Source organism: Molossus molossus, unplaced genomic scaffold, assembly GCF_014108415.1.
Source record: "Molossus molossus isolate mMolMol1 unplaced genomic scaffold, mMolMol1.p scaffold_m16_p_14, whole genome shotgun sequence".
In the NCBI taxonomy this organism is placed as follows: Eukaryota; Metazoa; Chordata; class Mammalia; order Chiroptera; family Molossidae; genus Molossus; species Molossus molossus.
The window spans coordinates 67,734,842-67,756,189 of NW_023425349.1; the positions used below are offsets into that span (position 1 = coordinate 67,734,842).

Here is a 21,348-nt window from a genome sequence, read left to right on the forward strand (position 1 = left end):
AAACATGAAACCAGGATTCATACACAAGTCTGCCCCACTCCAAAGTCCAAAATCTTTGTCACTACACCCTCCAGCCAATTATTTGTAATCAAGCATGTACTATATACATATGTGTTTGTGTGTGTATGTGTATATATAGACATATACATACGTGTGTGTGTGTGTGTGTGTATGCATATGCACATATGTATTTATTTACAGCTGAATAGTATATACCCCTTTGCCTGCCTGGTTGGGAAGGCGCTCCGTTCTAAGAGACAAAGTGAAATATAAAACATCAGGATTTAAGGCTGGCTTTATACACAAAAGTCTAAAATGGCCATGCTGGCAATAGTCTGTAATAGTCAACATCATCATCAAGTGTTTCATCATCATGATAAATGTTAATAGTTAACATGTACTGGATACTTAGCAAGTTAGACGACCTATTGTAGGTAACAACTAAATGCTTTATGTGCATACAGGTAAGGGAACCGAGGCATAGGTAGATACAGACACGGGCCTATTTTCACACATCTAGTAAGACCTGGAACTAGGGTTCAAACCCATTAATCTGTCTTAACCATGCTAATCTGATGCTCTAAGCTTTCCTGGTCCAATTATATAAAAAGGGAGCAGAATTATGGCTATTCCACCACACCGTAGTGTGGCCCTAACCTGCACACATCCTCTGTGCTGCACAGGCAGAGCTGGGAGCAGCTGCTCAGCGTGGCTCTACAGGTCCTAACCCCACCTCAGTCAGCTGGCTCCATTTAGATATAAGCTCTGATCAGTGCCATGGAAGGAGAAGTCACCCAATCTTTCCAGCCTGGTCCATGAAAATCTCCCACAAAGAACCTCCACCCTCTCTCAGGGCTGCCACCTGGATAAGGAAGCTGAGGTTCCAGGGAATGGAAGAGACAGAAAATAGCAGAGGCCCTAAATAACCTCTCCTCAAATCACTCTGGGAAGAAGACATTCACCAACCAGGAAGGCTGGCTGGTCTTGATGAGAGGAAGAAACAAATTGCTACTATGTCAGGCCACTAGCATTTCAGGGTTTATTTACTAAGAAAATTAGCATGTACCCTAATGATATTAACTAAGCCTGCAATGGATTTCCTATCTTTTTCTAAGCATTTGATATCTTCAGAGAAAGAGGTTTGTTTACAACATGCTTTCATCTCCATTACTTTATCTTCTGCCATTCAAAAGCAAGAGGGGTATAAGGAGTTATCTCAATTTTAAAGACGAAGAAACAAGGGCTGAGAATGGCAAATTTTTCCATACTCACATAAATAAAGGCAATACTGGGACTTTAGACCAATCTTCTCATCAATATCTAGTTCCCCCTTTCCCATTTAACTTCATTCCTCTTATTGAACCGGAATAAAGCTACTTCATTTCTGCTCCATCCCCTGCACATGATACAGCTGAAATCTTATTGCTTAGGTAAAAAAAAAAAAGAAAAGAAAATTTAAAAAAAAGATTTGTTTTTGTACACATAATAAATAACAAAAGGCAGGGATCCCCAAAAAGGTAAGTCAAAAAGCAGAATTCACAATGAAGCATTAATGATAAGTATCAGATCTAGAGTCATGGAAATGAGACAGCAAAAGTAACCAGAAACAAGACGAAATACCAAAAAATAGCCAAGAGTAAACATAAAAGGGGAACCAATTTCATCTAACGTTGTCTATGACTCACCAAATACAAGAGAGATCTTATCTTGGTCTGTCAGTTCAGGTTTCTCAGGCCTTCTGTGTTCCCCAAACCATACCACTTTCATGCTACAAGATTCTTGTCCTGAAAGGACAGCTTGGGAGTCTCAAAAACACGAAAACTAAAAGCATCCAAATGCTGCCCAGAGAATCAGAGACCGGAGAGTTCAAATCAGATTTCAAAGTGTCCTCCCTCACGTTTAGGACGCCCTATGTGCCAGGCTGGGTTCTGGGAGGTGGGCTGCAGTGATGACCAAGAGATCGTGGTTCTTATCCTCAGGAAGCTTACAGTGCAGTCAGCTGTGCCAATTAGCAGCTTCACTGATCACAGGAAAGTCACTTAACTTCTTTGAGCTTGAACTATTCCAAATGTTAATTCACTGGGAATTCAAAAAGCTAACTAAAATGTGAACTTGCTCCACAAAGAGCTGTTTAAATACAAGTGTTTGCTTAATACTGACTTTTTTTCTACCACATGGCTACCACAAAACACTTATTCTATACAGACCAGGAGCAAGGGGGTGTGGGAGCCTTGATTCTCTTCTTACTGCCCTCGCCAGCCCAGCCGTGGTCACAGAATCTAGTCCACAGGAAGCATAAAGAAGCCTAAGGACCAACTGAAGCTACTGAATATCCCAAGTTCCATGGTGAAACATCAAGTGATACCAGGTTAAGCAGGTTTCTTTGCCCACTCATGTAATACATGTTTATTGAGTACCCACCTTTGCAGTGTTCCCCAGTGAGGAAGCAGGGGGGGGAGGGGCATTTTAACAGTTGATTTAATTGATTAATTTTAATTTGGATCAGAGCTTAAGGGAAACAGAGACCTCAGATAGAGCCACACTGGAAAAGACCTGCATTGGTTAAGCTGGACAGAAAAGGTCTCTGGGAAAAAGTAGGGCTTGGGCTGACACCTGAAAGACAAGAAATTACCCATGTAGAGAAAGAAGTAGGGGAGTCCAGGCAGAAGACACTGTGTACACAAACACACCAAGGTGAAGAAGCGCTGAGTGTGTTCAGGAATGGAGGACTTCTTATAAGCTTGATAGAAAAAGGCTAGTAAGCAGAAAAGGTTGGTGGAAGCGACTTCACTCCTCTCACAAACCACTTACTCCAGAACTTCTTGGAGCCTTTGTAATGCTAATGTCATCAAGAGGCTCTAAGACAAGGATCCAGAGTGTACTTCCTCCCAAGTCTAAAGTTGAATCTCCGGAAGACTAATGCCCCCAGAATACTCCAAGACATGTTCTTCTAAAGTGCTGACTGCTCTATTAGTTCTGGTTGTTTCAAGACACAGGCGATCTGAACTGTGCATCACTACTCCTCTCACGAGGCTGCTGGCACCTGGGCGAATTGCTCAGCGTCTGCAGGACTCATTTGTAGAGGAGGAGAGTTCCACAGACAGGCTGGTGTATGAGCCCAGGCCAGTCCGTTACAAATTCAAACTGAACAGAGACTGTGAAAACTTGATTTTTAAGTTTAAAAATTAAATTTGATTAAATTCACCAAGAATAATCACCTATACTTTTAAATCCTAGGTCAAAGATGGGGAAAATGGAGAAAGAACAGGATACTGCTTATATTGTCATCAATAAATGTACCATGAGATACAGACTTGAAATTAGAATTATTTCTTAGCAAAAGAAAATAACGTATTTCCTTTATATTTATATTTTAGCTCCTAATTGCATATTTCCTTTTACTGCTACTTTGAGGAGAAATGCTTCAAATTTCCCTTTTTTTCCCCCTGTACTTTACTAATGAGTACTTTAATCAGTACACAGGAGAATACTGAGATGTTTACCTTTAAGATATTCCTGGACTCTTACATCACTGTAGTCCAAGTTATTCTATATGCTCTTTACACCCAGCTGGCTAGCTAATGAATTACATAGATAATCACATAAGTGAAAAGTAATTTTTATCAAAACAGTACAGGATTTTTGAATGATATTGCTAGTCTTGTAAATGAATCTGTGGCATCACTATCACCCTGCTTGTTCTTTAAATAACCATTTTATACATGCTTGCAAATGATACTTGTGAATGGCCTGATCCTCTCTCTTTCCCCACATCCCAAACCAAAAGTAAAAAATCAGATTAGACATAGGCTATTCTTCCACATTCAAAACTATCTCTGAAACCAGGAGTAGCTGTGTATACATAAGGGATGTAGGGTTGGTTGGGCCTAGAGTTTTAAATTAATATCCTGGCTTCACCAGTTCAATTCCCTGTACATCTTCATTTGCCCAGTAACACAATCTATAGCCAACTGCTAACCAAGTCAATATGTGGCAAGACTAACAGCCACCCTAACTTGACTTGATAATTACTCTCCTTTAACTGGCGTAATATTCAATATACTGTTGTTGAGAGCAATAATGCTAAAATTGATGCCTTGAGGGCTACAAGACAATTGAGTTTCAGCCAGATAAAATGACTTGTACACTAATAGTGCATCATAGGGTTCCACAACCTTTGGATGCACATTTTTATAGTCTACTTGTACAAAAGTGTTTTATATATATAATTATATTCAAAGTGATTTGTGCATACTTTATCATTACTACATATAATTTAAAAAATATTGACCAATAATCAAATGACACTATTTTATAGGACAGGGGTTTATTTCTATAGCCTAGCTCTTGTTTTAGGGGTGTTTGTTTTATCATTTTTTAAATGAGCATTTTCTCACTACACAGGTATTAACAGTTTTGTGTCCTTCAACTTCTTGTTTTTTTATGAAACCAAAAATTGTTTTCTCTAAGGAATAAGTAGATAATAAATGCTGAATAACAAAAAGAATCATTTAAATAAAATCTATAATACATCAATTCTGTCAATAAACAAGACAAAAACTAAACCTAGTATTCCTCTAATGTAAAAATCATCCATGATTTTTTTAACAATGTCAATTCTAGACTCTGAATGGAGAAATAGATATTACATTTGAGGTTTTGTCAAAATGCACATTAAATTAATGAAAACTAATAACTTAAGTATAACAATAAATGACAGTGTTCTTTGTAAGCAATATTTCACCCCAAAATAAGAGACTTTATAAATGGTGAGTTTGTGGTTTTGCTGAATTTTTCTCTAATAATAATTTCTCTTGCAATTTTCTATCTTTACAACCTGAGCCTGCATACAAAAAGAAATACGGAGTATGTTTTCTATACTTCCCTCAGAGCTATGCTGAAATTCGGGGTGGGGAGAATTAACATCTACGTAATAATGTCAAGTTAAAAACAAAACAAAACAACAGCACCAGTCAAGGCAGAACATTAGGACCACACCACAGAACACCCAGAGGGTTCTGTTTTACTGACAACAAAATGTTGCAGTAAACTGGGTTATTAAGGTGGCAAAGAATCATAGTCATGCAAACATCTGTTTGTTTGGACAGAAAGACACCATGCATATGCTCCACATATCTTAGGCAAATGTATACATGGAGAACTAAAATACAGCATTGATGATAAAACTAATAAGCATTGAAGTGGAGGCAATAAAGACAATAGTAGGTTGGGGCAAAATACTTTAGGTTTTAAAGAAAGGACAAAGTGCTTAAACAAGCCAACTATTCCATTCAAAAATCTGCAAGTGGTTTGTTCTTTCATATAGGACAAAATCCATCCAAAATGGATTTTAATAACCATGTTGTGGAAACATCTGCAGAAAGACGTGGCCCAAATGTGTCTTGAGGCCAGCACAATCAAGGACTGTTAAACTGGATCCATGCTTTGCTTCTCCTGGCCCCTTCCTCCTAGACCGAGTGCTCCCTCAGGTCCACTGACCACCCAGGACTTAATGTTCCACTGAAATGCCCCCACCCTGAGGCAAATGAGAGAATGCTTGTGAAAGTACTTTATAAACTAAAAATAAAATACATAATTATTCCTATTACAATCTCATCTTTAGAAGGCCACATTTTCTGTGCCTTCCAAGTTGACATCTCACTGAACTAAAAATTGATTCTCTGCTAATTAAAGCAGTCACGGGAGCAGAAAGGTTTTTCCACCTCCCCTCTTTCCCTACGTCCACTCCTCATCCCTCCCCTGCTCTCCTGCCCTGGCTAACGCCTGGAGGTACCACACAGGAGAATGACAGGAACGTGTGTGTTTTTATGCCAGGTTAAAGCAAGGGGAGACTTGAAGCCCCCTACTAGTCACATACCAAGCTGGCAGCCAAGGCCTTGCACACAACACAAGGTAACTCGGGGAATAAACAGGCTGGCAGAGCCAAAAGCAATTTTTTTTTTGAAGGGGTCAATTCTCCTGGTATTATCCCCATAGGAAATTTCAAAAATCACTTCAGAGTCTACCTTTTCCAACTGTGCTCTCCTTTGGCAGGAGGGAGTACTTCTTCATCATCCAGTGTAGTCTTTTTGGATCCTGGGGTCTCCCAACATGCTGTTTTCAACATTTACCCTTCAAGGGTCGTAGGAAGACAGATGGCCATAAAAACATTTCAGAGGCAAAGTACACAATGCAAAACCACTCATAACATACTGCAAAATATGATGAAAAGGGACAGGGAGGCTGCGGGGGAAGGGAGTGGAGGCTGCGAGCCTCCCGGAAAAGTTGTAAGACCCTTACCAGATCAGAAGTGCCGCGGACACAAAGAAGGGGCTCAGGTTGGAAGAACAGGTGCTATGAAGGCCAAATGTATAACCATGTCTGCATGTTTTGGAGTGTGAAAGTTGACTGGTTATAAAAACAGGGAATTTATAGAGGTCACAGTTCTTCCTTCAGTTTGGATGAAGCAGCAATAACAGGGTGCACAGACAACCAAGAAAACACCAAACCTACAAATTAAGGGTGAAAACAAGCCCTACTAAACCCAGCTGAAGTGCAATCTCAGATTTCCACACACCCATCACCCACCTCCAAGAGCCCTCTTGTCTAGTAGGGCTACAGCAAGCCTTGTCGGAGAAGCCAGGAAGCTCATATTGCAGGGAGACATAGTTGGATTAAAAAAGATGCAAACAAAGCAACACGAGGCAATAGGCCACTCTTTCCTTTCTGATATACACCATCGAAGCCCGCTGCCGGCCGACTGGGACATCACTGCTTCTTTCCAATTCCCTGACAAGCCTGCAGAAAGGACTGTTTTAACCAGAAGAGGGTGTGTGCCTGCCGGGACTGCGAGGGGCAGGAAGGAGACCAGGTTTGCCAAGGGCTCTCACCCAACCCCTCCTCGCTGGCCAGACACCAGCTTCAATGTCCCCCCCTACCTGAAGGATGTACCCCCGAACGTAGTCCCGCAGAGTCCAGCCCAGGCCGTGCAGGATGTGTAGCACCTCCTCCTGCTTCAGGACACTGAAGAGACGGTCCAGCAGGATCTTTAGCCGCACGGGCACCGCTTGTGTCCCATAGAGCATCAGGCTGCTGATGTCAAACACCACGTTGGACTGCACAATCTCCACTTGCGTGGGGTGGTACAGGTGCTGGGTGCTGAGCTTGTCCAAGGCTGTGGTGGTCCCACCGAGGTTCCGGAGGTGGATGGGAATAACGAGACAAAGGGAGAGGACAGAAACAGACAAAGCAGAAACCAGTTACTGGAAGTTATCAGGGCTCCATTTCTGAGGATGCATGACAACTGCAGATGTTTAAGCAAGAGTTTGCAATATAAACAGTTATCTTCCCACCTCCTCCGTTTTGTTTCTAAATTGCAGGCTGCAGACCAACAACAAGTAAATACAAAACACGTTCAACTTTCAGAAAGAGAGCCACTGATGATGTTTCTAAAATGACTGTAGCTGACTCTTAAAAACCAGACTAATTAATTTGCTAATTGAACTATGGTTCTACCCAAGTTATCATGGGGCCCACCCTCCCCCAACCAAAGAAAAAACAAGCAATTCCCACCTCATGCCCTAAAAACAGGCTTAACCGATTGTACTTTTTAAAAATATAATTTATGCCCTGGACAGTTTGGCTCAATAGTTTAGAGCGTCAGCCCACGGACCAGAGAGTCCAGGGTTAGGTTCCCTCTGAGGGCACGTGCCTCGGTTGCAGTTTGTCCCCGGCCCTGGTTGGGGTCGTGTGGGTGGAGACCACTAGATGTGTCTCTCTCACATCTGTGTTTCTCTCTCTTTTCCTCCCTCTCTCCCTCCTGTTCTATCTGAAGATAAATGCAAAAATGTCCTCTGGTGAGGATAAAAAAATAAATAAATAAAATTCATGCCCTGGCTAGTTTGCCTCAGCAGTTAGAGTATCGGCCCGTGGACCAATGAGTTGCAGGTTCGATTCCGGTCAAGGGCATGCACCTCGGTTGCGGTTCATCCCTGGCCCTGGTTAATGTGTCCCTCTCACATTGATATTTCTCTCTCCCTCCCTCCCACTCTATCTGAAGATAAATAGGAAAATATCCTTGGGTGAGGATTGAAAATAAATAAATATAAATAAAAATAAGATATGCTCTTTATAAAATCTGAATGGTTTAAAGAGGAAGAGAAGCAAGTTCTTCAACTATAGAGGTCTCAAAGGCCAAATTTAGAAGGAATGAGGAAAGTTCACATCTGTGTGGAGGGTTCTCAAGTTCAATTAGTGAAGGGAGATTATCCAGGGACTTAGTTCTCCCAATTTTACCTTTTGCTGCTTACCTGGTAGATTTAGTTTAGTGCTCGCTGGTATATTCTATAAAAGTTATTCGAAAGAAACCAAAAAAAAAGAAAAGAAAGAAACTCAGGCCATAATTTAGTCACCTTTTAAACAGCTCTGACCAGGGTTTCATGTCACATGAAAATGGAAAAAAAAAAAAGACTAAAAGCAAAGTTTGAGAATGTCTGTGTATTTCAGCTCTGTTATCTCAGTACAGAAAACTAAAGATGACCATTCTCAGAGTAAATACTTTTAATAAAATCAATATTTCAACAATTAGGCCTCTTCCTCCTCAAATCTAAGAAATTCTCTCTCTCCCCTAGATCATAAAGCCAAGATAAGATCATATATTCTAATCTCCATCCTTATCTGAGTTACTGGGAACCCTGTTGCAGATAACAGAATTATATTTTCCCTCAGTTTCTCTAAAGTGAACAATTAAGAAAACATGCTCTCGTCTTCAGGACTCAGAGATGCTACAAAGATTAATGAGATAATGAATGAGAGATGCTTTGACCTCTTTGAGAGAACACAAAAGCATTAGATCGAGTGTCAGAATTATACACATATGACCTTCTAGAGATTAAAACAGATAAGCACCTGAGCCTGAAAGATGGTCATCTAATCTCATGAGTGAGGATACTGACTAACAGACAACATCCAGGCTCAAATCCTAACTATACCCGCAAGTCCAGTACCCAGCATTTCTGCAAGTTCTAAACCACTGCCTGGCCTTTCTCACCTACTCTTTCTTAGCCCATAACAGTATGTACTAGACTGCACTGGACTGTCCATGTCCACTCCGAGCAACTCTTATTTTAATATACTAGTGTTTCCGCATATTAATGCAGGTATTTAAAAATGCATGCACACACACACACACACGGTTTTTTGTTATTTCAAATATATTTTTTTCAGGGCTCCTCCTCCACTCTCGCTTCCTCCTGACGTGTGGTCACTAGAGAGTTCATGTACTCTTGATAAATTGCTTTCTTACATCCATAGTGTAAAGGCCCTTATCATTTACCCGCTGGCTTCATTCAACACATTTACCCCCAGGAATACTTTGTCAAAGAGTTCGGGTTTTCTCATACTTCATTTCTTGCAGCTGATTTGTCTGATCTTTCCTATTCTAGTGGTTAAGGCAACTTTGAATAAATAGCCTTAAAAATTAATTTAACATTTGGGAAAGATAAGGGATTCACAAGCCTAGGGATTGACGTCTTCTCTCACTCCACAGGGCATTCAGACTGCAAAAATGCAGGAAAGAAGTAGTATTATCCCTGTTCTTCTTCAAGTACAACTTACCTACTCAGCCTTATGATGAGTGGCTACTCTGCTTACAGAATCCAGTGACCAGTTCAGGGAAAATCTGCTCCTCCTCCCATCCTCTTCCATCAACCCGCCTGGCCCAGATCAGTCAGTTCTCCACAAAATACACTGGTTATACCAAAACAAGTATGAAATCGAGAGGGCTCAGTAGGGGGAATAAAACTGCACCAAGCCCAGATTTCTGTCCATGTGTTTGACCTTGTCCTTATGCATTAAGTATATGTTAAGTGTGTGTACCAATGTGTTCAAGGGCCAGGTGGAAAGCTGTCTTATCAGTCCTCTCCCTCGCACTCCCTTCAAACGGCTAACAGTTTCAGAAGATAAAGAAGACTAAACTGTTGAGGGTAGAGAAACAATGGGAAATTGTTCAGAGAACTGAAAGAGCACAGGTGGAGTAGGTATGGCAAAAACATTTCCCTGATACGTTTTTGAGGACATCAGAGAACAAGAGTATTATAAGCACATTACCTGATTCTTCTTCATAAATATATGTCAAGAAGTAGGAATTCTGTCAAAAGCTACAGAAACAGCCCTGGCCGGTTTGGCTCCGTGGTTAGAGCGTCGGCCTGTGGACCAGAGAGTCCCAGGTTCAGTTTCTGCTAGGGGCATGTACCCGCCCACCCCATACCCCCCCAAAAAAACAAACAGCTACAGAAACATAGAGCACAGGTCAATAACTCTTTCTGTAAAGGACCAGATAGTAAATATTTTTACTTCTTGTGGGTCATACATTCTCTTTCCCAACAATCACCTCTGCTGTTATTAAAGCAGGTGAGATTGAAACTAATGGGCATGTCTGTGTTCCAATAAAACTTTATTTGCACATATTGAGCTCTGATATGGAGGATGAAAGAGTAGACTGGATATGCTTAAAAAATTCAAAGGAGCCCTGGCCGGTTTGGCTCAGTGGTTAGGGCATTGGCCCATGGACCAGAGAGTCCCAGGTTCAGTTCCTGATAAGGGCACGTACCTCAGTTGCAGTTTGTCCCTGGCCCTGGTTTGGGTCTTGTGGGTGGCAACCAGTCGATGTGTCTCTCTCACATCTCCCTCCCTCCCGCTCTATCTGAAGATACATGCAAAAATGTCCTCAGGTGAGGATTAAAAAAAAATTCAAAGGAAAAAGTCCTGAGAGTGTGATTTAAGCAGCAATTACCTAAGAGATAAGCCATAGACAAAGCTTGAAAAATACTAAACTGCCCAGCTTGCAGATGTCAACTGTAAATGTCAGCATGAACATGTCATCAAACATTATGATTTATCAAAATTCTTGAATGTATCAACATTTTCTGCTTTATAATTGCCAGATTATAGTGAGTCCAAGTTGTCAACAACTTTTGGGGATGTCTCCTTGATAGACAAAGAGCAGGTGATGATTTTTTAAATGTCCCTAATAGAGATGAATTGAGAACTGGACTTCTGCCTAATGTTATGACTGTCCTATGTCTGAATGTGGAGGATTCCAGTCTGGATTCTAGTAGGGTCAGAAATATGAGTTGGGTCAGTGAGATGAAGCAAAGTTAGGGCAAGAATTTTTTCAGTGGCATGGAGTAGGACAAGATAGTCACTTGCTGTATACGTCACGGGCCTAACCACCTGCTAAATTGTCCTGTACCAGTGATAGTGCCAAAATTCCATTTTCTAATAAAATCTTAACCCCAAATTGAGTATAAAAATATATAAAAGTGAAGCTATTCTTGGTGAAGCTAGAGTAAGCATGGATTATAGAAGTTGCAATCATCTGTTGCTTTCTTCTTCCTTTCAACTTGTTTTAACATCTCAGTTGGAATCCTAGAGTTCCCAGAAGCCCAGTTTGAAAACACACTATTCTACACAATAAGATGGAATCAACTGTTTTGCCTGCTTTGCATCTACTCCCTTCATTCTAGTAACAGAGACCGAATTTCCCTTTGGAGAACCAGTCTTTCATTATATAAAACAGAATATTCCTTAAGCCAGGCCTGGAAAACCAGTGCATCCCAGTTCCTTGACCACAGCAACTCATTCAAGAATGGGCAAGTGACCTAACCTGAACCGTGAGATTGAATCCAGGACTTCGGAGTTAGAAGTAGTGGGGAATTTTTCTCTTTCCTCAAAATTTGAAGCTGGTCAATATGCTTGAGAACCAAACTCACATGGAAGACAGATGGGATGCAAAGAAAGACCAGGTACTGCCAATACAGTTTGATCCAAAAGACATGGGCATGGTTGTTTCGGAGACTGGTACTTTACCTGGAATTTTCAGGTACAAAAGCCAAGAAACTCTCTCTCTTTTGATAGTTTAAAGTAGGATTCTATAACTTGTGTCTAAAAGAGCTTTGAGTAAGAGAGCTACCTTTGGGGTACTTCCCCAGCTGGATACTACGTAATTTCAAAGCAGATGACAGTGGTTCAATAAAATGTATGTCAGTTCCAGGCCAAGTGCAATTTCTCCAATGAGTGGAATGAGCGTATCCTTCAAAATTTCGTATCTTATACAAATTTATAAAGAGTGATTAATGCCGTCAATGTTAATAAATAAAAATAATTGCAGGAGAGGAAAGGAAATGACCCTTTAAGCACTAACTAAATGCCAGACATCATCCTAGGGTGTTACAATGATCTCATTTTATCCTTTTAAAAAATTTAAAATGCATATTATTACTATTATTGCCTATTCGGAGATCACAGACTCAATGAGGTTAAGTAATCAGCCTAAGGTCACGTAGTTATTTCTCCCAAGAAAATTCTGTTTCTACAACATGTTCAGATAAACAGTCAATAAGAAACTCTGAGAACTTGAAAATCTTCATCATGTTAGAAGTCCCTAACTCCCAGCAATCTGGGCTTCTTGCCCATCACTCTGCTGAAGCAAGCATTTCAAAGGTCACCAACATCTGCCTTACTATGAAATCCAATAGCTTTCCTCCTTCATTATTTTCCATGATTTCTCTATAGCAGCTGACCTTATTGATCACTATTCCTCCTAAATGCTCTTCTCCTTCACTCATGCATACATTCATTTATTCACCAGCACTTAACTTATCACTGAAGTAGGTGTTGCATGCAGATGCAAAAGTAATTTATGTTGTGGCCTCCACCTTCAAAGGTAGACAGATACAAGCAATATACATGTTATAAATAATATTTGATAAAGTACTGTAGGACACAAGAGAGGGTGACTCTGCTGGGAAGGCACAGTCTTATAAGATAATTAGGGATTTACAAGTGAGAAAAGATGAAAGCTACGGTAAGATGGAACTAAGGTCAGGTTTTCAAACATCATGTGCATCAGAATCAGCTGAAGTGCTTGTTAGAACGTGGCCACCTCCCAGAGTTTCTGATTCATTGGGTCTGGGGTGGGGAACAAGGATATGCATTTCTAACAAATCTCTGCAGGATGCTGATGCCACTTGGCCAGGGACAGTATATTAAGAACCACTGAACTGGTGTGTTTGTGTGTAAGAGAAATGATATCCAAAGAATGTGTAAAATAGTACAAAAGAGTTAGAGATAAGTATAAAAAAGATGAGCGGACTGTAAGAAACCTTATTTCTGAAGGCCAAAACTGGTAGAAAGCTTACAATTTTACTTCTTAAAAGGACACAGAAAATATTAAACGTTTTATAAGATGAAAATGATTTGTACTTTTAGGTGTAAAGCTCTGACAACTGTCCATAAGTTTCATTAAAACAACGGTTGTCAGCCTGGGGGGTATGTCATGCTCAGCCATGACAGACACTAACTTTGGCGATGAATGAACCTCAGCCACAGACCACAACCCCCTAAAGGAGAAGAGTTGAGAGGGAGATGGTCACGTTTAGGTTGAAAAATCACCACAAATGCCTCAGATAGAAGCATACACACCCCACACTGAAACTCGAAGAGAGGAGGTGGGGGCAGGGATGGACTCGAGTCCCGTGGACAGAGCAGGACATCTTTGCAGCACTCCACTGAGCGATGCCTTAACTCACTGGACTTCAAACTATTACATGCCTACACCTGGCATATATGAAGGCCTTTTAAAAGGTATGGAAACATAGGGACTCAACTTCCAGACCCTGCAATCCCATGTTTACTGTTTCCTAAAATGGATCCACCTGAGAACAGGCCTGCATGCCCATGTGCACTATCCATTCCCATGTCTTTGAAAATAGTACCCTGCCTTCTTTATGAAATAAAGGTATAGTGTGACTTGACTTACAGGACACATTCACTGGCCCAGGGTTTAAAACTCTCCTGGGTGCCAAAATAATTGATGATTTTAACTGCTGCATGAAAACTTCCTTTAATGATTAGTAAAAGCACCAAGAACCTGCAGAAGGGCTGGGCCCTTTTTCCTTGACTATAGATATACGATTAAAGAGTACCTAGGCCCTGCCCTGGCTGGTTTTGCTCAGCGGTTAGAGCGTCGGCCTGCGGTCCAGAGAGACCTGGGTTTGGTTCCCGCTAAGGGCACGTACCTCAGTTGCAGTTTGTCCCTGGCCCTGGTTGGGTTGTGTGGGTGGCAGCCAGTCAACGTGTCCCTTTCATGTCGATGTTTCTCTCCCCCGCCCCTCCCTTCCCACTCTACCTGAACAAAAAAAATGGAAAAATGTCCTCGGGTGAGGATTTAAAAAAAAAGTCTGTATTCCAACACATTGGGTCTGTGTGGAATATTTAGAATTCAAATAAAATGGAAAATGGGGCAAATGACAATGCACTCACCTCTTGCATTTCTGTCTATTTTAATACTGTATCACTCTTTACTAACTATCCTCGAGAGCAAAGCAAAAATGTCCAATACTGAAAATGGCTCCCTCTGACCCCAGCCCCACATACTCTAAGGTAGGCCATTGTTTTCACCTATTCCTAGTACTCAGTCCTAGGTAGTCATCACTTGGGAAGATAAGCCCCTGAAGGCATGGAAATGATGCCTACTCTCAAATTCAGATGGAATATTTTCTTGTACCTATACAATTTGTAAGATAGTAGGTACAATCTGTGGATAGAAATTTTATAAGATTTCTTGCAGAAACTATGTTTATCATTTGTTAAGGTCATTACAACCCATTTTATCGAAGAATATCAAAATAATTATTTTAGTTATAATTGACCACTTTCAGCTGATGAAATTTTCCACATTCTATTAGCATAGCTAAAATTATTTGAATGCCAAAGCACCTAATTTTCAGCAGAATATAACTTCTTTCATTAAATACATAAAACTATTTTATCCATGAAAGCTATAAAAATTAATAAATGTTTTCTATATGACCCTTATCTAATTTGTTCCTAAAGTCCAACAACAGACTGTGATACACAAATGGAATCATTTTAGCAAAGTAATACCATGACTTCTAAAATACTTCTCATTTCATAAGAAAAATTATTTAAGCTATATATTATAGTACATCATTACTTATTAACTAGTGAGAAATAACATTTCTATGGCAAACCAAATAAATTAATTTTATTAGCCCAACCTTTAATTCTGGACTGTTTTAGTAATCTATGAAACATAGTTCATAATTTATCGTTTTTATTATTTTTCTCAAAATGTATGTTAATACATTTATTTGAATTGAAATGTGGGTTTAATTTTCCCCAATTAAAATTCAGTCAGATTTGGCCGTTTGAGTTGACCATAAGCACTGGTGGAAATATTCATCAATTAAGATATTTAAGTCTGTAGTGATAATGAAAAAACTAATAACTTAAAACAATAATTTAAAGTTCCCAATGTTTAAAATGTGTTTGTTGTCCCCACAGATTAGGGACAGTTTCTAGGGACAGATTCCAAGGGTTGTTCAAATCCCAGCTCTGCCCCTTCCTTGCTGTATGACCTTGGCAAGTTACACGATAACATCTGGGGAACTGAAGGGGAAATCAACTAAGGCGCAGGGGGAACATCAGTATTCCAGAGGAGCTGCCCCTCCAGCTGCCTGGCTGGATAATCTGCCTCTAGGAATCCAACCACTGCACTCTGCAGATGCTCCCTAACCTACACACTGAGCTCTATCCAAGCTCCATGCCCTCAACTCCAAACACGTTCTTGACCCCTACTGCTGTGAAAGGTAGGGCAGGGCTAAGAAGCTAGACCAAAATGCTTGACATCGTACAATTTTTGGTGGGGTGGGGATGGGGGGCGGGTTCTGATTAGATATGTCATAAATGCTCACTAAACAACAATGTTGTAAATTTAAGAAAAAGGAGAACAGAAAGATAATCATCCATAATCCCACCACCCAAAGGCAACTATTGTCTATATATGTTTATATTTTCATCTACTTTTTTCAGTCCATACTTTTATATAATTGAGGTCACACAATGGACACAAATTTCTATCTTGGTGGTGGTGTTATTTCCATTGAACATAACATAGCAAGAACATTCAAAATTATCTTGGGCTGTTTAGTACCCATGAATTTTTACATTGAAATTTCCTCTGGATCAATCCCTCCTTTCTGGCCTAACAAAACCCTTAAGTCAATCTTCTCAAAATACTGCTTAGACTATCTCTCTCTGCTCCAGGGTTTCCAATGGTCCTGCCTCCCCACCTCCAATAACAACACACAAAATCCTTACACTGGGTCAGAAGACCTTGGTCACTTGCACTCACTCTCCATCCTAATAACTCTGACCAAGCCTTCTGTTCCAACCAAAGTGAGCTAGCTACCCAGTGCCTTTCACACATTCCTAGCACTTTAATATTTTGTCACTAAATGAATATTCCTAGGCCCTATGCTAAGTTTTGGAGATTTAGTGAAGAACAAAACAGATATGATTCAGGCCCTCTGGAAGTGAATAGACTAGTGAGGAAATAGGGCTTTTCAAAAATACACACTCAGCCCTGGCCAGTTTGGGTCAGTGGTTAGAGCGTCAGCACACGGACCAGCGAGGCCCGGATTCAATTCCAGCCAAGGACACATACCTCGGTTGCAGTTCATCCCCAGCCCTGGTTGGGGTCATGCGGGTGGCAACCAATCGATGTCTCTCTCTCACATTGATCTCTCCCTCCCTCCCTCCCTCCCTCCCTCCCTCCCTCCCTCCCTCCCTCTTTGTCTGAAGATAAATGTAAAAATATCCTTGGGTGAGGATTTAAAAAAAAAAAAAAAAATTTCACAATAAGCCCTAGATGGTTTGGCTCAGAGGTTAGAGTGACGGCTCAAGGACCAAAGAGTTGCGGGTTCCATTCCAGTGATTCCGGTCAAGGGCACATATCTCAGTTGTGGTTCAGTCTTAGGCCCAGGTCAGGGTCCTGCGGGAGGCAACCAATCAATGTGTTCTCTCACACTGATATCTCTCTTTCTCTCTCTCTCTCTTCCCCCTCTCACTCTATCTAGAGATAAATGGAAAAATATCCTTAGGTGAGGATTTAAAAATAAATACATAAAAATACACATTAATGTGCCTGGCTGGTGTGGCTCAGTGCTTGAGTGTCAACCCATGCACCAAGAGGTCACCAGTTCAATTCCCGGTCAGGGTACATGCCCAGGTTGTGGGCCTGATCCCCAGTGCGGGGCATGCAAGAGGCAGCCAGTCGATGTTCTCTCTCATCGATGTTTTTATCTCTGTACCCCTCCCTTCCTCTCTCTTTCAAATCAATAAAGAAAAAATATTTTTTAAAAAAACACATTAACACACAGAATTACAAACTGGGTGTGTGACATGAGAACGTAACTGAAATGGGGGTGGAGGAGGAGTGTTCCAGGCAAAGCCAATTAATTCTGCTAGGACGTGAACAAGGGAGAGAAGCACAAGATGAAGCTGGAGAGACAGGCAGGGTCTGTCTGAACTACTTTTCTCAGACTTTTTTATTTTCAGTGCTGTTCATTAACTGTCTTTCCTCTTTCTTATTTACCTTTTCTTTTAGTTTCGATTCAAATTCTGTTTTGTTTTTCCACAAAGGCTGGAGAGGTCCCCTCATCTGAGAGCAAACTGTCTCAACAATCATGACACTTACATGTGCCCATTATGTACATCCCAACCATGTGTTGCCCATTTACTGGGTCATTTACATGCCTATTTACTAACAAGAGCTTTATGTTAAACAGCAACTCTATCTGCAACATAATTCAAGGTGGTTAGCCCTCATATTATTGAATGAACAGAGGGAATTCCCTAAGTATTTGCACTGAAGAGTTACATGTATGATTTCACTGTACCACCAAATTCTTATTTTTACCCATGCCCCTTTCTCTTGTTTGCACTTTGTACTCCTCTAGATAACAGAGTGAGTTGGGGCTGCTAGCCAGGTAGAAATTCTGACCAAACTTTGCATAATTTATTCCCTTTCTTTCCCCTTCAAGCATTATTTGGAGGCATCCCATGGATTTCTAGGTAAAAACAGTATGAACTCAACTATTGTTAAAGGAAATAAGCTTAATATCACAGTGCATAAAACAGATCATAATGTACTCACATTATAAAAACAGACAATATGAAAATCATAGTACAGATCACTAGCTTTACGATAAATGTGCTAGATTTACAGTCTCATAGCTATAGAAAAAGGTAGAGTATAGATTTTGGAAAGTGGTCAGAGAACAGTGACACAATAAGACCATAAGAATAATATCTATAAAATATCTATAAAGAAAAGATTGCTTTTCTTTTGTAAAATACTTGGAGAAATAAACAGCAAACTCTATTTAGGATGCAGAATTTTATCTGGGAAAAAGGGGTTTAACTGCACAATGTGGGTACTAGTTAGAAAAAGAAAAGAAAAAAAAAATCATACAATAAGAGCTTCTTAAACTGTGAACTAGGTTACTGAGGAAATATAATTTACCTGGATTTCTTTAAAATGCCAGAAACAGAAGCTTAAACTGGTAATTTTCTGGCTATAAAACAAAAGAGAAATTGAAGCCTGAATATAATTTCAATAAACACTTTGATAGGCTCTACAGCTTTTCAAAGAAAAGGGGTGGCTAAGCCACAAGGCTCAAAAATGACACATAAGTCTGGATGAAGAAAACTCATTTCTGTCAAGAGTGGAATCACCATAAGAACAACAGCTGAGATTTTTGTGGTTCGTTAATGTAAGTGTGTGAGGTAAATCTAAAATAAGTATAAAATGTAATGCAAAATATGTAATAAATGTAAAGTAATATATACATTTAACTGTACTGCTAACTTAAAGAACAAAGTAATGTCCTTTATAAAATTCAGTTTTCAGTGTACAAAATTGTATAGGGGTGGGTGAGAGACAGTCATAAAGAACTTGTATCTGTCAAGTGAAATGTGAATAACAATTTTTTTATTTCAATTTTTAATAACAGGAATTACTCCCCAAGCCTTCAAATAAATTAAAATAAATGTAAACCTGTAATTCTACAGACTTCACTTCCAATATTTTCTGTGAAGGTCACAGAAATAAGAACATATTCAGATACTTTTTTTTCTTAATGTAGGAGTATAAAAGTGCTTTTCACTGATCCTAGAAAATTGGCTCTCAGTGATAGTTTATAGTTCTTAGTTTTCCACAACCTTTTTTTTTTTTTTTTTTTAACATAACTTCCTTTAAAAGCCAAATTCAAGTGACTTAGGTGGTTTTCACAGCAATATGCTCAAACATTTCAGGCCCCGATGTCCACTGCATCCCACCTAATAGCTGTTCAGGCATGCCAATATGAAGCTGAGAGCCCATCAATAAAATAAGAAGTGAGCAAAGTGGAGTGATTTTTCAAAGCTACCAACCTGACAGAGTACAACAATTAAAAATGTGCAAGAAATGGTCTAAAGGAAACCTTTTATTTCACTCATTTCCAATCCTGCCCTGGATATTTTAACATTTTTAAATACTAATTTGAAGCAATTTTTACAAGTTAAAAAATAAAATTAAAGCAGTCTTATTCTTTTATTTTGGGAGAAAGCCTCGTGAGCCTTAAATTGCATGGCTAATTGTTTCGAGAACTCCCTGTCTCATGCCTCAACTCCCCTTAGGATTCCAAATTATAACAGCATCAAATGGTCAGCTTTTAAGAGCTCTGGGTCCTAGAATACTATTTTAATTTCCAATTGATTAATATTTAACACATGTTTTTAAAGGATTGTTTTAGGAATTCTTTCCATGATTACTTTCAGAGTTCAAAAATGAAGTTGTTAGTGACAGGATTTTATTAGAGGAATTTCTGGGATCAGATTATAAAGTGTTGATTACTTATAAAGAGAGTATTGTTCTCTTCCCTACTTCAAATACCCAGGCCATAACCTCTGAATTTATGGGGATGGGTGGCTCTTCATTCTTGCTAATATGACCAATAATTTCCAATTATATCACACTTTATAATATGCACACTATACCCAATATAATGATATGTCATGTCAATGTAGCTAGCCCATGAACTTATACAGGTTTAATGGGATTTCATGTATTTAGAATTTCATCATAAAGGGGCCCTTTGGAATCATTATAACATCAATGCTTTCCCATTATAAGACTCAGCAATCTTACTAGGCAAGAGCCTCAGGGCGCTAGGCAAAAGCTTAACTTACCCATAGATTGTAAGCCAGATCCTAATAAAAGCCATAGCACTGGGGAGAGCATTAGTAAATGGCAATGATGACATAGTAAAAACTTCTTAGTGAATCAGGGGATCAATCAGAAAGGCGGGCAAATGATTGTGATTAAGAGAAAAATTTCTTATGACTTGGAGTAATATTTAGATCTGCACATTTTATTCACTACTTTTGGGGGAAAGAACTATGTAATTGGGAGCATATTAAGTACAAAATAACTCATGTTCCATTTAAGTCACAACTTTCTAACTGTAACTGTCAAGGTTGAATTAATTAGGATATTTAATACCAAAGAGAGAGAAGGCTTGCTTCTAGATTTTTTTTTAAAGAAAAGGAATGACATACAGCTGAAAGAGTTGATCCCCAAGTCTGGTGATAAAAACTGTCAGCCCTTCTGTGTGAAGGGTTTATTTTTTTTCTTGAACAAATAATGTGTTAGTGTTTTTAAGAAAAGAAAAAAAAAAAACACTCCACTGAGCCTCCATAAACCCTGATTACATTACTATACTTTATATACCTTATGTGAATGGTCCTTCATTTTTATTCTTGTCTCTTAATATATGAGGAATAAGTATATGAATACTCTTACGATCTATTATGAACATAATTCTAAACTATAGGGAGGGAAAGGGGACAAAAGTAGTTCCAATGAGCCCCCACCCCCACTGTCCTATGGGTTTTAATCATCCCTAGTTGACATGCAGCTTTGAGAGTATGTGGATACACACACACAAACACCCACAATTAGTCCAGGGTAGAATTTGAGCTCCACTTGAGACTATATAGGTAATATTTCAAACTGATTGGCACTTCCCCCCTGGGGCCTTATGCATAATAAAATCTTCACAACAGACTTTGGAAATCATTAAAGTCTGACTGAGGCACACATAAAAGTAGACTGTCAACACTAGGTTGTTCAGAAGCTCACTCTCTTGGCTAGTAGATTAAACAGGTTCTTGGTTTTACTTCTCCTTCCTCTTCCTTACATGGCCCACTTTGGGGGCATGTCTTTCCTCATTTGCAGCAACTCTGTCAGAAGGTGGTAAGGGAAAAAAGGAAAATTTAATCTGCAAACTTGATAATAAATCTAGGAAGAGACTTGGTAATTGAATCTACTTGCTGAAACCAGGTTTGGGGATTATTATTATCATGAGCACTGCTGTTCTATCCAATCTTTAGTCATGAAGGCTAGACTGAAAATGGACTTCACAAACTTTGCTTTATGTAATT

General features: G+C 39.6%; 1 protein-coding gene across 2 annotated transcripts in view; it reads right to left on the reverse strand.

The window, feature by feature from the left end:
• BNC2 (basonuclin 2) overlaps positions 1-21,348 on the reverse strand; it is a 355,086-nt gene that overhangs the window by 116,199 nt on the left and 217,539 nt on the right. For both annotated transcript variants that reach the window (XM_036261168.1, XM_036261167.1), the window contains one exon: positions 6,939-7,174. In XM_036261168.1, coding sequence (XP_036117061.1) covers positions 6,939-7,174 — 236 coding nt within the window. The remainder of the gene's footprint in view (positions 1-6,938; positions 7,175-21,348) is intronic.